We start from the raw sequence: 17,269 nt of genomic DNA, 5'->3' as shown, positions 1-17,269 counted from the left end.
ACCTGGTCGTATACAGTCAGTCATCCACCCCACCAGTCGTACACCACCATTCACTTAACCCACCTAGTCGTATACACTACAGTCAGTCATCCACCCCACCAGTCGTACACCACCATTCACTTAACCCACCTAGTCGTATACACTACAGTCAGTCATCCACCCCACCAGTCGTACACCACCATTCACTTAACTCAACTAGTCGTATACAGCCAGTCATCCACCCCACCAGTCGTTCACCACCATTCACTTAACCCACCTAGTCGTATACACTACAGTCAGTCATCCACCCCACCAGTCGTACACCACCATTCACTTAACCCACCTAGTCGTATACACTACAGTCAGTCATCCACCCCACCAGTCGTACACCACCATTCACTTAACTCACCTAGTCGTATACAGCCAGTCATCCACCCCACCACCATTCACTTAACCCACCTAGTCGTATACACTACAGTCAGTCATCCACCCCACCAGTCGTACACCACCATTCACTTAACCCACCTAGTCGTATACACTACAGTCAGTCATCCACCCCACCAGTCGTACACCACCATTCACTTAACCCACCTAGTCGTATACACTACAGTCAGTCATCCACCCCACCAGTCGTACACCACCATTCACTTAACTCACCTAGTCGTATACAGCCAGTCATCCACCCCACCAGTCGTTCACCACCATTCACTTAACCCACCTAGTCGTATACACTACAGTCAGTCATCCACCCCACCAGTCGTACACCACCATTCACTTAACTCACCTAGTCGTATACAGCCAGTCATCCACCCCAGCAGTCGTTCACCACCATTCACTTAACCCACCTAGTCGTATACACTACAGTCAGTCATCCACCCCACCAGTCGTACACCACCAGTCATATGCAGTACTTAGTCATATGCCACCAATCACCTAACCCCCATTCAGTCCTGTATCAAAAAAACAATCTCTCCAGACTCCCATTAGTTTGACATTTAAATATAGTGCAGAGAGCATTGAATTTCTGGACCTTCAGATTGAACTGGTGACTGGTACACTTTAATATAATATTCTTACAAAACACACTGACAATACCATGCTACATACCACAAGTTGAAACTTTGAAAACGCTGAACAAGTCTTTACCTATCTTGTAATATTTGAGAGTCAACATGTGAGAGTCAACAATTCAAGCCCCCAGGTGTGTGAAGTACAAATAAAACATGATGGGTAAATTTCATGAGCAGGTATACAGGTTTGATATATAGGAGCGGGCTCTCCAGGAAAAAGTTTGAATATTCTGGGGGACAAAATAGATAGTATTGTATTTCTGCATACGTTTAATACAAAGTCTCATTGAATTTCAAAAGCCATTATGCTAAATTTTGACATGGTCCAAAGGGATAACCATTCCCAAGACTATCCTTGCTTAGTTACAAAAGGGGTGTCAGTCTTAGAGGCACATTTAGTACTTTCAGTTTTTTACAACCCCCACTGGTAGGGAATATAAGATCCGACATTGAATAACATGTATGACTGAGTTTGTAATCTATAAAATTGAATGCTGTGCGGACTTTCTTACGTGGGTAGGACAACAAATAACCTGAGAGAAAGAGGACAGAATCACAGTTCCTCTATAAGAAATTCAGCCAGAGACTCACAAAATACCCCACCTGTAGCAAGACATTTTAAAGGGACTATAGTGTAAGGAATTCAAATCTGCATTCCTAACAGTATAGCTCACTCTGCCTCCCCCCTCCCTCGCTTCCCACCCTTATTTACTTATTCGATCCCAGCGTTAATGCCCCTTGGCAAAAATTTCACGTTTTGTGATAACGCTAAGTGTAGTCTCTCACTTTGTCATAGTGTGTGTGCGCTGGCTGCATGTAATGTGTGTGTGTATTGGCTGCATGTAATGTGGGTGTATGTATGTTTTGGTTGTATGTAACAAGTGTGTGCTGGCAGAATGTAATGTTTGTGTGCTGCCTGCATGTAATGCAAGGGTTAATTTAAATTATATTTCCAAAAAGCCAAAAAAAGGCCATAAAACATGCTGCCTCCTGGCTCTTTCCGTGGACTGTGGTATCTGTCCAGATCAGCTTATTTTACGGTTTATGGTACAACCATTTTTCTGTTTAGCGACAAGCATGATCATGCACAAATGTCATTTCTACTTTATCCATATAAATACATTTACTTTTGCTGCAGCAGAGGAGCCTGGGAGGCATTATACACCAGGTTTTCCTCTAACTGCTCGAAAACTGGGAATGTATTGCACAGCCCATGAGCCACATGCATCTCATTGAGCCTTTACTGGCGGCTAACAATAAACCGCACTAGGCACTTGAATCAACGGCCCTATATGTAGAACGTCATGCCCCCAACTACCAGAAGCAAAACATGCTGCCTCCTGGCTCTTTCCATGGACTGTGGTATCTGTCCAGTTGGGAGCGATAATAGTGACTCTCCAGTTAGTTACACAGTGAGCAATCCCAGGAGTAATTTCTCTAAGGATTGGCGCCCAACCATCGAGTTGGTAGAATGATGATATATAAGGTGTGCCAGATATTCCCTCTACGAAGCACTGTGTGCCAATCTGGTGTGCTGACTCCTATCGATATTCCAGCCTACCTAAGGATTAAAGGACCACGAAAGTCACACATCATCTAATCTAAATCCAGTAACCTATGAGCAGGAGTCCTTAGCACTGTTGTTTTTTTTATTTTTTAAAACTGCAATGTTTACATAATGACAGCCACTAGAGCTGACGAAGTAAAACTTGGGGACGTGACACGAGTCTCTATAGGAAAGCATTAATTCAATGCTTTTCCATAGGGTAGCTTGGATGCATATGTGAAGCTCACAGTGCACCAGGTCCCCCCATGGTCCTTCGTGGATTAGACTAACAATGGAGGAGGCCATGTCTGCCCTGTGACGGTAACGGAGAGGTGAGCACAGTGGAGGAGGCCATGTCTGCTCTGTGACGGTGCAGAAGGTGGAGAGGTGAGCACAATGGAGGAGGCCATGTCTGCTCTGTGACGGAGAGGTGAGCACAGTGAAGGAGGCCATGCCTGCTCTGTGACGGCGCAGGAAGCGGAGAGATGAGCACAATGGAAGAGGACATGTCTGCTCTGTGGTGGAGAGGTGAGCACAATGGAGGTGGCCATGTCTGCTCTGTGATGGAGAGGTGAGCACAGTGGAGGTGGCCATGTCTGCTCTGTGACGGCGCAGAAGGAGGAGAGGTGAGCACAATGGAGGAGGCCATGTCTGCTCTGTGACGGAGAGGTGAGCACAGTGGAGGAGGCCATGCCTGCTCTGTGACGGCGCAGAAGGAGGAGAGGTGAGCACAGTGGAGGAGGCCATGTCTGCTCTGTGATGGCGCAGTAGGCGGAGAGATAAGAAGCAGCCGAGGGCTGGTATGTTACTAAGAATATGGTCACTATAGCGCTAGTTCAGGTTAGTATCCCTAAGGACAGGGTCACTATAGCGCTAGTTCAGGTTTGTATCCCTAAGGACAGGGTCACTATAGCGCTAGTTCAGGTTTGTATCCCTAAGGACAGGGTCACTATAGCGCTAGTTCAGGTTTGTATCCCTAAGGACAGGGTCACTATAGCGCTAGTTCAGGTTTGTATCCCTAAGGACAGGGTCACTATAGCGCTAGTTCAGGTTTGTATCCCTAAGGACAGGGTCACTATAGCGCTAGTTCAGGTTTGTATCCCTAAGGACAGGGTCACTATAGTGCTAGTTCAGGTTTGTATCCCTAAGGACAGGGTCACTATAGCGCTACTTCAGGTTTGTATCCCTAAGGACAGGGTCACTATAGCGCTAGTTCAGGTTTGTATCCCTAAGGACAGGGTCACTATAGCGCTAGTTTAGGTTTGTATCCCTAAGGACAGGGTCACTATAGTGCTAGTTCAGGTTTGTATCCCTAAGGACAGGGTCACTATAGCGCTAGTTCAGGTTTGTATCCCTAAGGACAGGGTCACTATAGCGCTAGTTTAGGTTTGTATCCCTAAGGACAGGGTCACTATAGCGCTAGTTCAGGTTTGTATCCCTAAGGACAGGGTCACTATAGCGCTAGTTCAGGTTTGTATCCCTAAGGACAGGGTCACTATAGCGCTAGTTCAGGTTTGTATCCCTAAGGACAGGGTCACTATAGCGCTAGTTCAGGTTTGTATCCCTAAGGACAGGGTCACTATAGCGCTAGTTCAGGTTTGTATCCCTAAGGACAGGGTCACTATAGCGCTAGTTTAGGTTTGTATCCCTAAGGACAGGGTCACTATAGCGCTAGTTCAGGTTTGTATCCCTAAGGACAGGGTCACTATAGCGCTAGTTTAGGTTTGTATCCCTAAGGACAGGGTCACTATAGCGCTAGTTCAGGTTTGTATCCTAAGGACAGGGTCACTATAGCGCTAGTTCAGGTTTGTATCCCTAAGGACAGGGTCACTATAGCGCTAGTTCAGGTTTGTATCCCTAAGGACAGGGTCACTATAGCGCTAGTTCAGGTTTGTATCCCTAAGGACAGGGTCACTATAGCGCTAGTTCAGGTTTGTATCCCTAAGGACAGGGTCACTATAGCGCTAGCTCAGGTTTGTATTCATAACGCCTCAGTGTTCCCTTAACTCCAATCCCACTTTATATATCCTTGAAAACCAAAGTAAGCTGCAGTGGTTGTGGTGCTTGGAATGTTCCTTTGGAGGTCATTTATTTTTCCATGTCTTATTTTATAATGCATTCCCCCTATAGTTTGAGATGACCTGTAAACGTGTTATGAATTACAGTTACCTAAATAACTACAAACAATAACCATTTAGAACAGACTGCTAACACCACAGCTGTCTTTCCACGGCCCGTGAACTACACTTCCCGTGATGCATTGCCAGCCAAAGCATCATGGGAGAAGGAAACCACAACCTCCAACAACGGTATACCGCCTCTCATTGGCTGCCACCGGACGTCATAGTAGAGGCCGCCTGCGGGTTTGGAATGCCGGACTTTGTAGTTCTTTTCGGCTCAGACAACCATCATCCTCGCCAAAAGAAAACTACAACTCCCTGCAACCCTCTGAAGAGAGCATGTGACCGAGGCATCCAATCAGAGCAGAGCTTGTTAAACCTTTAAGCTGTGTATTTCCTCTGGCTCCTTCAGTAAGGTAGGGCCTTGTATGGAACGTTGGTTATTATGCTCGGATACATTGTATATTGTGATATTCTAATATGTTTCTGTAGAGGGACAGCATAGTGCAGGGCCCAGTTACTGGGGGAGGGGGGGGGGTTATAATTATTATTATTCTACAATATAAGATAAATAGCCATGGGAGCATTGTTGGCAGACTGTTATTTAAGTTATATTGTGTTAGCTTTACAGTTTGGAGGAAGAACACCTGGAGCCTCAGTTATTAAATAAAACCTATAAAATATTGATTTATAATCAGCAGCCAGCAGAGGGATCTGTTAATGGAATCTATTACTGAAGGTAATAAAGCAGCACCTATTATAATACATTGAGAAGTGACTGGGTGCAAAGGAAGGGTTAAATGTCTCAATTCTATCCCTGGGTGTTAATGAGTTAAATACCTCAAAGGTTAAGGTCTGGGAACGAAAGCGTTAAATGTAGTACTAGTCTATTAAGCCCCCTGATGTTGTGTGCTATAGTACTGTCAATAAAGAGGTTAAATGGCACTAGTAGGCTTTATTGATCTTTGGCAGAAAGAGGTCCACATTCACACAGACAGATAGACGTCCCTCTGACTGCTGCTTTTGTTACTTGATGCACTGCATAGCATTATATTAGAGGGATAACCAAAAAAAAAACAGACTCCTAACTATTGTGGAACTACTTCCAGCAGGGTTTACATTTCCCACTGAGTCTTTAACAATTTATGACAGTATACAATCACACGCATTGGTAAACAGTCCAGTTCTAAAGTCACATTAATAGTCCAGGAATTCTCAGTATCCATAATGAGAAAATACCTGAACTTTTGGAGAGCCTTGACGACTTGGTTAGGGGCCACTGGTGTAGACTGTGGATACAGTATTTGCATCTCCCCCCCCCCCCCCCCCAATATTACTTCTACCACTGAATATGTATCAAGGGGCATGGGCATTATAAACTAAGATCACATCATATTTTGTTATAGTCTAGAGAAAAAAAAAAAAAAATACACTCTTGCTTCCACCCTGTACCAATGTATTACTTTTATTCTAAGAGCAAGTGTTATACCTTCCTGAAGGTGATGTGTGGGTGCCAGATCCGCAGTGTTTTACTGTTAACACGTCTTTTTATGCGATGCCCATCAGCATAAGTACTTCCCTGCAGTATGTGGAAGGAAACCGTTTACCAGTCTAGTAGAGACCAGGGCTGTGTGAGTGGCACACAATACCTTCGACTCAGACTCCACAGCACTGTAATTATATTTCAGTCGATGGGACCACAAATTGAGGAGTCTGGGTGAAAGGTTTTGTGCACTGATTCTACAGTCCTGGTAGGGAACGAGAACAAATGCCATGATTATTGACTATTTTAATATAGTTTCCACTGCTCAAAAAAATAAATAAAAAAGCTATTTAGTAGTTATAACCCCAATGAAAACATACATGCATTTAATTATGCAATCTTTCATTGTTGTATATGTAAAAAACGTTCACAAAAGCTGCAGGTCACTTATCTGCAGCCTTTGCAAGCCTCACCTTTTTCCCCAGCACAGAATTACAGTCTGTCCTGGGAAATGACCAATTTGAGGCTAATCAACAAGCCATGCATGCGCAGCGAGCCAAGGAGGATGTAGGGGTTACCTGAACTCTGTGGACGTGTGCATGCTCACTGTAACTTTGAGGAGAAGGTGGGTGCGCTGTAATAGAGTTCTATAGAGCTAGCGAAATCGGGAAGATAACCTCCATATTTCTGAAATTATTTTAAAAGTGACGATTTCAAATAAAAATTGGCACTTTGATAAGCTTCGATTACAATGAACATATCCTCAAACGTTATGTGTGGAGTGTTCCTTTAACTGATTTCCCTCCTGCAACAAATGAATGCAACATATGCTAGTACACTTCTCAACTGCCTCTAGATTGTGGGAGTGATATGTGTCTAGGAAAACATAGTGAATCTGACAACCTTAGTCCCAGCTGTGAGCTGCACATGCATCTATGTACTGTTCATTGTGGGGGTTCACGGACTGCCGTGCACCCCCTTGTAGCCACCATGTTTGCAGTTTATATCACTAAGTCATTGACACAAAACTAGAAGATAAAAAAGGGGCTGGGTTAAAGGTAGATTTCCCCAAATAAAGGAAAATTTGCTTCATACTTACCGTAATTTTCTTTTTCTGATCATTATTCATGGCAGCATTTACTCATGGGTTAGCTCCTCCCCTCACAGCAGAAAGGACAGGAAATAGAACTCTGAAACTGGTATAAATAGATCCTCTCCCTTCCCATCAGGCAGTCTTAGTAACTAGCATCACATCTTATAGTATATGGGTGGGACCGTAATGCTGCCATGAATAATGATCAGAAAAAGAAAATTACGGTAAGTATGAAGCAAATTTTCCTTTTTTCCTGACATTATTCATGGCAGCATTTACTCATGGGGATTACCCAAGCAGTATATATAGAGGGAGGGACAGAGTTCAAAAACAGCTAATAGCTATAAAACCATTATTGAGCTGCATACATTTTAGAAGACTTTAAAAAAGCCAAACAAGACATCCATAGGATATTGTCATACATTCTGCTCAGACAAGTAAATTAACCTAGAGGCTGCAAGGTCAGCAATCTCCTGGCATTCAATATCTGAAATATCCTGAATAATGATAGAGTCCGAAAGGAATTAAGGCCATGATAGCCTAAGTTAGATAAGGATAATGCCATTTTGATATAAAATTTAAAACCAAATTGATGACCTCATCAGATCAGAACCTTGACAAAGGCATAACAGAATGTTGGATGAGAACAGACACACCATGCTTTTCAACACGGGGAGAATTACACTGAGAATCCAATTACTTCCTGGATGTAATTATTAAGGACTGTTCACACTGCTTCCTCTTGCCTTGTGAACTACTTACCTGTGGATACAGGAAACAAATCAATACCTGCCTGTCAGAAAGAGGCAGAGCCTAGTAGAGAAATAAGTGTTATTAAAACACTGTCAGGCTCACAACAATACCTCACACCGTGGATGAATTGATACAGTAATGATCAGTCACAGGAGAGGTATAAACCAATGACATTACTAGGCAAAGGCAAGAAGAATCATATACAGATTAGTTAAGGATCAATACAGGAAAAAAGACTGCCTGATGGGAAGGGGGAGGATCTATTTATACCAGTTTCAGAGTTCTATTTCCTGTCCTTTCTGCTGTGAGGGGAGGAGCTAACCCATGAGTAAATGCTGCCATGAATAATGTCAGGAAAATAGAATTACAACTGCTGTGATGCTTTGCCCACCTTTAGAATACAAAGCATCATGGATATTGCAGTTCCACAGCATTTTGGATCTACCTCTTGCCCACCCATGGGCTAAAATCTTTCATCCAAATGATGCTGCATCTATGTACTTTGATAACAATTCATAAGGATGAAATATTTTCTCTATAAATTGCCAACATGTTATACTGGCATGATAATTGCACTTAAAAATATTGTAGCACTTTTTCATACATATATATATATATATGTTATTTTTAACAGGTTTCCATAAAGCTAAAGATTGGCTGCTATAGCACTGGACAGATCATAAACGTTCAATAGTAAGTGATTGGCTATAAATCTGTTATACAAATTACAAATTGCATTATATTTTGTTTAGGGATAAAGACACCAGATTTTCCCTACTTATATAATTAGTCATATTGCATAGAGTTCAGTAGTGGGCGAATTAACCCTTCACTTATTTACATACACATTAATGCCGATATTGAAACATCATACATGAACACTACATTGACACTGCCCAAGAATATGTAAGAATAAACAATACTGATTTCCCCTTGCTATAGATTTCAGATTTAAATGTTTCATAGTTTAGTCAAATCATTTATAAACGTTTTGATGCAAACCCAGGAAAGGTTTTTAATTTAGGGCTGCTAAAATGAGCTTTAGTGGTTATGGCGTTTTATACCACCCCTTTCATATATTTAAAAAACATATTTCAATATGCATATATATATATATAGTATTTTGTAAAATGTTTAATGTTCAAACCCCTAGTGTGAAGCTGGTGGGTAGCACACTCAGGGTGAACAAATGTTACTGAAAAGGTAGTGGATTTATGAAATAGGCTTTCATCTGAATTGATAAAAGCACAACAGAGTTTAGAAAGATCTTTAATGTGCGTGAGGCTACCTGGAGAACACAAAACAATCATTTTATTTGTGTCTCATTTGATAAAGCTATCAGGGTTATAAGGTTCTGCCGAATTTGTCGGTGCTTTATGAAGAATAAGGGTGAACACCATTTGATCTATAAAATGCAAGATATATAAACCCATATCTACATGGCTATAGGTGACATGGACCTATAAATACAGGGAAATGTTTCCATCAGTTTTCATATTGAACACTCCCGGATCACTGCCCCAACACACAGATTCTAGCATTCAAATTTTGTTTCATATGTAGGGGGAAAAAATACAACCTTTTCCTGGTAGGTAGCAGCCACAACTATTCCTGCTTTTAGTTTAGTTCCAATACTTGATATACTTCCTCCTCATTTCTACTCTTTATTGTATAGTGTCTCTCATAACTCCTGATTCTAGGTGTTTTTCATTTTTTTGAACTCCAATATAACGCTCTGTGTTTCTCAGGTCATGGGCAAGAAGCATAAGAAACATAGGTCGGAGTGGAGGTCCTACGATGCAGAGTATGAAGATAAGCCCCTTCAAAAACCGTTAAAGCTGGTCCTTAAAGTGGGAGGAAGCGAAGTGACGGAACTCTCTGGGTCGGGACACGACTCAAGCTACTATGACGATCGGTCAGATCACGAGCAACGTGACCGTCATAAGGAAAAGAAGAAAAAAAAGAAAAAGAAATCTGAAAAAGAGAAAGATAAACATTTGGATGATGAAGAGAGGAGCAGACGGAAGGAAGAGAAGAAAAGAAAGCGAGAAAAGGAACTCAATGATTCTCATGGCGAAACAGAGTACTTTGAGCCAGGGAAAAAAGTTGAGGTTGAATCCCCAATGGAACGTCCAGTCAGAACGGGAAGTTCTGAAAACAGTCCAATTCAGCAGCTCCTGGAATATTTCCTCAACCAGCTCCAACAGAAAGATCCACATGGGTTTTTTGCCTTTCCAGTCACTGATCAAATTGCCCCTGGCTATTTCATGATCATAAAGCATCCTATGGATTTTAGCACTATGAGAGAGAAAATTACCACAAACGAATACAAATCGATCACGGAGTTTAAGGCAGACTTTAAGCTCATGTGTGAAAATGCAATGACTTACAACAGTCCAGAAACTGTATACTACAAGCTAGCCAAGAAGCTTCTTCACACTGGCTTTAAAATGATGAGTAAACAGGCTGCTGTTTTAGGGGATGAGGAAACACAAGTTGAGGAACTTGCTCCTGAGAACATCGCACCGGTACCTGTTGAGACTACAAAGAAGCACAAAAAGCCAACAAAGGAAGTTATAACGTGTATATTTGAGCCTGAAGGTAATGCATGTAGTTTAACAGACAGCACTGCTGAGGAACACGTTTTGGCTCTTGTTGAACATGCAGCTGATGAGGCACGGGATAAGATCAACCGAGAACTACCAAACTCCAAAATTGGCTTCCTCAAAAAGAATGCAGATGGGACACTGCTCTATTCCGTTGTCAACCCAGATCCAGACAACGTAGAAGAAGAAACCCACCCAGTGGATTTCAGCTCTCTCTCTAGCAAATTATTACCTAGTTTTACAACACTTGGGTTCAAAGATGACCGTAGCCATAAAGTCACATTTCTTAACAGTGCGAGCACCTCGCTATCTTTACAAAACAACACCCTCTTCACTGACCTAAAGCCAGATGAAATGGAGTTAATGTATGCTGGTTATGGCGATGAGACAGGAATACAGTGTGCATTGAGTCTTCAGGAGTTTGTGAAAGACTGTGGTGGTTATGCAAAGAAGATAGTAAATGACCTCCTGGACCAGATAACTGGAGGCGATCACTCACAAACTATTTATCAAATAAAACAGAGGAGTAGTCTCCAGGGACGACTTCCAGAAGATATAAAAATGCCACTTGTAATGATCAAAGAGGAGCCTAGAATGCATCCACTATGTCCAGAATCTAACTCCAAGCACATGATGATGGGAGACCCTTTGAGGGATGGCAGCCACTCTGTCCCAGACTTTATAGCTATAAAGCAGTACTCTGATATGTCTCTTGATATGATGAACAGTTTGGGTAAAGTCAAGAAAGAGCTTGACCACGATGATACTCATTTAAATTTAGATGACACAGCCAAACTCTTGCATGAGTTTCATGATGTACACCCAGAACGAATTGGCTCTAGGTTATCTTCTAATATAATTTCTCTGTCCAACAATTCCGATCGGGACCATCATCATCACCACCACCACCACCATCTTGGAAGTCCTCAACTCAGCATTGGGGAACAGCAAGACATTCCTGACCCATATGAATTCCTTGAATCTCCAGACCCCGATAGTACAAATTAAAATGTATACATTTTTGTAAAATAATTGTGCATATTTTCCTGAGCTTTTTTTTTATTATTTTTGTGACGCTGGAATCATTACATTTTTCTAACATTGCTATATGTAGGTTTCCCAAATTAGGTAAGGGTATTCCAGAATGTTGTAAAAACAGCTCTGCGGAACTTAATAATGATAATTACTTAAAGTTCTAAGTAAGTTCATTAAGTCACACAGTTTATCTGTTCAGCTTGCTTTTTTTATACTCCCTAACCAGGTTTGAGTTTTCTTGCTTTGAAGCAGCACTGTCACTTCTGTTCTTTCAGCGCAATTCAAAAAACAAAACAAAACTCACCTCTGATGCACCAAACTGTAATGCCTCTGATGTCTAACAGAGAAATGCCATAAGCATGCACGGTTGTTATTTTCTCAGTCATTATGGTACGTGTGTATGCTGTGCATCAGGCACTGCAATGGTTAACTAATTTACATACTTTGCCAGCTAAGGCGTGTAAATTAAAATATAAATTATTTGGGGGAAAAACTTAAATTGATTTTTAATTCGCTATTAGATTGTGCCAAAATCATAGAAGTGACAGTTCTTCTTTAAGGCCTTCAGAATCAACTATTTGTAGATATTGGCTATCTGTATTAAAAGTGTACAGATCGGCAAGTTGTATGGTATATTTGTTTTATATATCTTTCTTTTGTAAAAAAAATAAATAAATCACGAAATGATAAAAGAAAAACAAAAAAGGTATAAGCATCCTTTCTCATTCTTAAGATTTTCCCCGCCAGAGGTGGTACGTTGACATATCACAGATGGGAAGTAGGCAAAATTGTACAATAGCAGCACATACAGGACAGGATTAACAGATAAACCACAATAATTGGTATCAGACCGTAAACACAGCACTCCCGGCTCCTGCCATCTCTGCAGACGTTTTTCTGGGGTCTTTGGCTATAAATATAATTAGATGAAATGTAAACAAGCATGAAATGCATGTCAAACAGAACCCAGCATAAGCTTCAACTGGTAATTTTTTACTTTATCTAATCTAAAAAAAAGAAGAAATGGTGACTGTTTGTGTAAAATCAGTAATCCCCCAATCCTCAAAAATATGTCAAATGTTCTGTTTAACCCCTTAAGGTCACATGACATGTGTGACATGTCATGATTCCCTTTTATTCCAGAAGTTTGGTCCTTAAGGGGTTAAACAAGGAGGGTCAATGAATTCAAGACATTTCCATGGGATAAAGTGGTGCGAGCCTTATTAGGTTTATGTATTTATTTATTTTCTATTTCCTTTACTCACGTGGCAGTCTTGGTGCAGGTTTACACTTTGGTAGCTAATTTTGGTTACCAAAAACAATAGCATATTTGTTAGACTAGTGCCACAACGAATAGACATACTGGGGTTAAAAATACAAAACCACTACATTTTACCCATCCCAACTAATAACTGCTTGTTAATAGCCTATATTTAATGCGCCATCTCTGACTCTTGCATAGTTTGAATCTAGTTTTATCTCTTTTTATGTGTGGAAGTTGAAGTTTGGCGAGTCTTTAAATGTAAGAGTACAAATAAATCGTACAGTCAGTTACAATCTAAACTAAGACCCCTTTTTAACTGCAGAATTGGTGACCAATTTCCTTCCATACCGTCACATAGCTTCCATTACGGTTCCAATTGCTTTAGTTCCACTATTCCAAAAGAAATCAATGAATACACTGTATGTAGCTCATATTGTATAAACATGTCAATTTACCTTGTGGGAAGAAGGATGAGGTTCCAGGTGCAGATTGTGTTTTCTGAGCACTTTGGATCATCATGTGTGAATTAATTTCCGAGAGATAAGTGTGTGGGATTCCACAAATATGGACAAAAAAACACTATAGGCAATAACCTGGGCCTGAAATCTAGGTCTGGTCTATTGCCATATGCTTCTACCAGCAGGTAAGAAAGGTGAATAAAAAGCTTCTTGAGCAAATGGTGTGATCTTCATCTTGCTGAAAAACCTTATAATGGACAAGACAAGTATGTTGATGGTTTGACCAGATTTGTCACTTAATATTCATGGACACTTCGATAAATTATTTAGAAGGCTGGTAAGTTTGTAGTGACCTGAACAACCCTTTTCTATCCAGCTACCTCTGTAAGGAAGGAACCTTGGTAAAACCAACTCACAAGCAGCAAATGGTACAGAAATAGTAGCAGAAACCTATTTTTCAATTATTTAACAGGACTCGGGAATATAATGTTTTTTCCTATGTTATATTTGGTTTTAATTTAAATAACTACTTCACTATGAGAAGCTTTTTCTCTGTATTTGTGTGCTTTAGAGGTTGTTAGAAAATGCTGAACTCCATTGGAAGCTTCTGTGGCTAAAAAGAACGTGTTACAAAGTTCATTTTTTTTTCCGATAGCGTCTCACAAACTATTTGAAGGTGGTAAAGAAGTGTAAGTTTTGGCAGTGTCATTAGCCAGCTTGGAATAAGAGTTCAGTGCTGGCTAATTTATTATTATTTTTTTTTTTTTAATTCTTTATTTATTTTGTGCATAGTTTGACAACAGGCGTGCAGAGCCATGACAGCATCTACAAGCATTTTCTTAACATTTAAAATCGTGACAGTTTAGACGGCACAGTTTTATATTATATGAAGATAGCAAGCTATTAAACATAATTTTTGTTTGGTATACCACACTGAGCTAAACCTGCAAATATCAGTGCTAGGTGCGCTTAAGATATGGAACAGGTTAGTTGTTTAAGTGTATGCCTCTGTAGCATATCAAAATTAATAAACAAAGAAATAAACCAATGAACAAACATTTACAGTACATGCTTATCTGGCCACAATGGCATCTACAAACTCAGTTAGAACAATTATTGGTGAGTACCAGTATGGCATTTCGAGTGACGAAACATTGTGAAGAAACATGTTGTTTAACAAAAGAAAACTTAGTCATGCTGTAGGTGTCTTCTGAGTTAATGCCAGCACATACGTCAGATAGCATGGTATTGGCTGCATCTCAAGTGTTGATGAAAGCATGATATAGGCAGCTTGCGTTTTACAAGACACAGTATAAACAGCAGTAAAAATACAATTACGAATTTGCCCTATTCTTTGAGCTAGGCCTGTATGTCTTAAGTTTAAGGTTAAACTAGTATTTGTAGGCGGCATGTAGTGTGTACGCAGAGTTTTAAGTCGGCGTTTAACAACAAAATGTAGAGGTAGCTCCCACACGCTTCTGAGTATATTCCTGGGTTTGCAATCAGGGTTATATAAGCTTCCAGCAATTGGGCTATGTTTGTTTTTCACTATATAGTTATTTTTTAATTACTACATTGCAGTATACTGAGTATATAACATGTATATTCAACATTATGCAGGCTTATATGGTCCGACTTACTGATTAATTAAGTTTTTGCTGGGATGCGTGAGTACTAGTCAGCTTGCTAAGGTCGTGGTGCGTCTGGCTAAACTTTCTTGACATAGATTATGTAGAGTAGAACTTGCCAGCTGCTAGGCGCTTCTAATCTAACGGTATAATAAAAATGAACATGGTAAGGACAGGATGCCCCAACCTGACATTGGCTCTGCGTTAAAGATTATGGTTTGTCAGTGTTAAGTTATCAGGATTGTAAGGTACAGGCTGTCCTCGTCGTTAGTAAACACAGTATGCATTAAGATTCACTCTCAAATTACATGTTAGTAGATGAGCATTACTCATTAGAAGATGCTACACAAAGTCATGTTAGGGGTGTGTATCAGGCAATACCAGATCATCGGTATCTGCAGGAAAGAGTCCCAGCTTGCGAGTATGTGGGGCTTGTGCACCAATATTCCGCCCTGTCTGCATCTCGCAGTGTGGGGATGATTCCTCTATGGCGTGGTAATTTCAGCCGATGCCCCGTTTGTGCAGGGGTGTTGGAGCTGGAAAGCGTGTCTGACTGGGAGCCGCTTTTAGCATGTGATGCAGGTCAGTCTCGTGGGTGGGTGTACGGCCCGGTTCCATTATCTCCGCGGGCTCTTGTGTGGGTTCTCCACGTCTTCCAGAGTGTGATGGGGCTACAAAGGGGTAGCCCCCGATGGGGGGTAGGATGGCTCACCGCTTGTCTTGTACTGCGGTGTTGAGGTTTGCATCGAGTCGTCCGTCTCCTTCTTCCCGCCATTTTAGCTTTGCCGATACCCCGGATGGGGGCCGCCGGTCTCTGCTCGGCCTCTTCCCGGCACGCTGCTGGTGGAGTCTCCACTGTTGTGTCTCCCTGTTGGTATATTTTAGCCCAAAAGGTGGCGAACAGGCGATCCAGCCTTTCTTCCAGAGGGGGCAGTGGGGCGCTGTTCAGAGGGTTACTCTTGGTGCCTGCCATGATTGCTGGTGCTGTTCTTGCTGTGTGGGACAGTCACCGCTGTAATTTTGCCTATGTATCACACGCTGTAGTTGCCGGGATATCCCTCACCGGTGGGGGGGGGGAGGGAGTGTGCCGGGGAGACTACCAGATGAGTGGCTGCGGTTGGCGTAGGGATCGGCCGCCTCCCTCGCTTTGTCCGAGTAGGCCTCTGGTAGGCCTCAGGTCTAACCCCGGTTAGAAGCCTCTGATTTAGGTCGGGATGCTTGGTGCTTGGCTCTGCAGCTTTGGGCTTCCCTCTCCAGGTCGCTTAATCATATTTTGCTGGGTTTTTGCCCTGATTTTAGCTAATTTAGAGCTTTTTTGCATGAAGCTCGTTTCACGTGCGACCGCTCAGCATGGCCGCTTAGCTCCGCCCCCCAGTGCTGGCTAATTTTAATTAGCATAACATGCTGGTGTCAGATCACCAATGGCAGCATCCCGCAGTCCTCCAATTCCACTCAGCTTGTGCCCTGCTACATCCCTTAACTGACGCTCTTAAAGGAAAACTATAGTGTTAGAAATACAAAGCTGTATTCCAGCACTATATTACCTCCCCACCCGGCAATGTAAAGGGATAAAAAACAAACAAAAAAAACTTAATTCCATTGCTGATGTTTCTCGGCACTGGGTCAGGCTCTCCCTACACTGACGTTCGCGGATGGGGGGAGACTAATGCCCATAAGAAAGCATTTGTTTATTCAATGCTTTCATGTGGGATTTTTCAAGACTATGGACATCCTCATGCAAAACGTGAGGACATCCAGCATCGTTTTGCGAAGTCAAACTCAGTGAAACTGTAAGAAGGAACCCTAGTGGCTGTCTGGCAGACAGACACTACAGACAGTCTCTAGCCTGCAATGTAAACATTGCTGTTTTTTTTTTAAAAACCGGAATGTTTTAGGTTGCAGGGTTAAGGAAACCGGGTCACTGCACCCAGACCATTTCAATGACCATTCTTCTTTTAAGCGAAAGAGCCAAGACCTGGTAATCTTAAAGAACGTCTGACTCACCAGCAGAATTGGAACCCGAAGGACTCCAGGTTAGAAGTCAAGAATAAATCTATTAAGACACAAATCTGAGTAGTGCTCTAATATTATGCAACAAATAAGCAAGCAAAAAATAAATAAATTAACGCTAGTCAGTAGAAATAAAAAAATAGGTTTGCTCTGCTTAATTTAAAAATATATACACGCCCGGATAGGAAGATCCATATACTTTAGAAGAATTTAAACCATAGTAG

The 17,269-nt window shown here is 41.6% G+C and overlaps 1 protein-coding gene across 4 annotated transcripts; it reads left to right on the top strand.

Moving 5' to 3' along the window:
- Nucleotides 1-5,079: 5,079 nt before the first annotated feature.
- Nucleotides 5,080-12,364, top strand: BRD9 (bromodomain containing 9). Of its 4 annotated transcripts, XM_063430617.1 has the most exons (4): nucleotides 5,256-5,454; nucleotides 6,684-6,823; nucleotides 8,679-8,737; nucleotides 9,793-12,364. In XM_063430617.1, the coding sequence occupies exon 4, from the start codon at nucleotides 9,796-9,798 to the stop codon at nucleotides 11,656-11,658; it is 1,863 nt and encodes a 620-aa protein (XP_063286687.1). In that variant the 5' UTR covers nucleotides 5,256-5,454; nucleotides 6,684-6,823; nucleotides 8,679-8,737; nucleotides 9,793-9,795; the 3' UTR covers nucleotides 11,659-12,364. The 4 variants fall into 4 exon arrangements, with proteins under 4 accessions (XP_063286688.1, XP_063286687.1, XP_063286689.1 ...); XM_063430618.1 differs by lacking the exons at nucleotides 5,256-5,454; nucleotides 6,684-6,823 and adding an exon at nucleotides 5,080-5,131; XM_063430619.1 differs by lacking the exon at nucleotides 6,684-6,823.
- The last annotated feature ends 4,905 nt before the right edge of the window (nucleotides 12,365-17,269 follow it).

This window comes from Pelobates fuscus, chromosome 8, assembly GCF_036172605.1.
Source record: "Pelobates fuscus isolate aPelFus1 chromosome 8, aPelFus1.pri, whole genome shotgun sequence".
In the NCBI taxonomy this organism is placed as follows: domain Eukaryota; kingdom Metazoa; phylum Chordata; class Amphibia; order Anura; family Pelobatidae; genus Pelobates; species Pelobates fuscus.
This window is presented reverse-complemented; position numbering and strand designations above follow the sequence as displayed.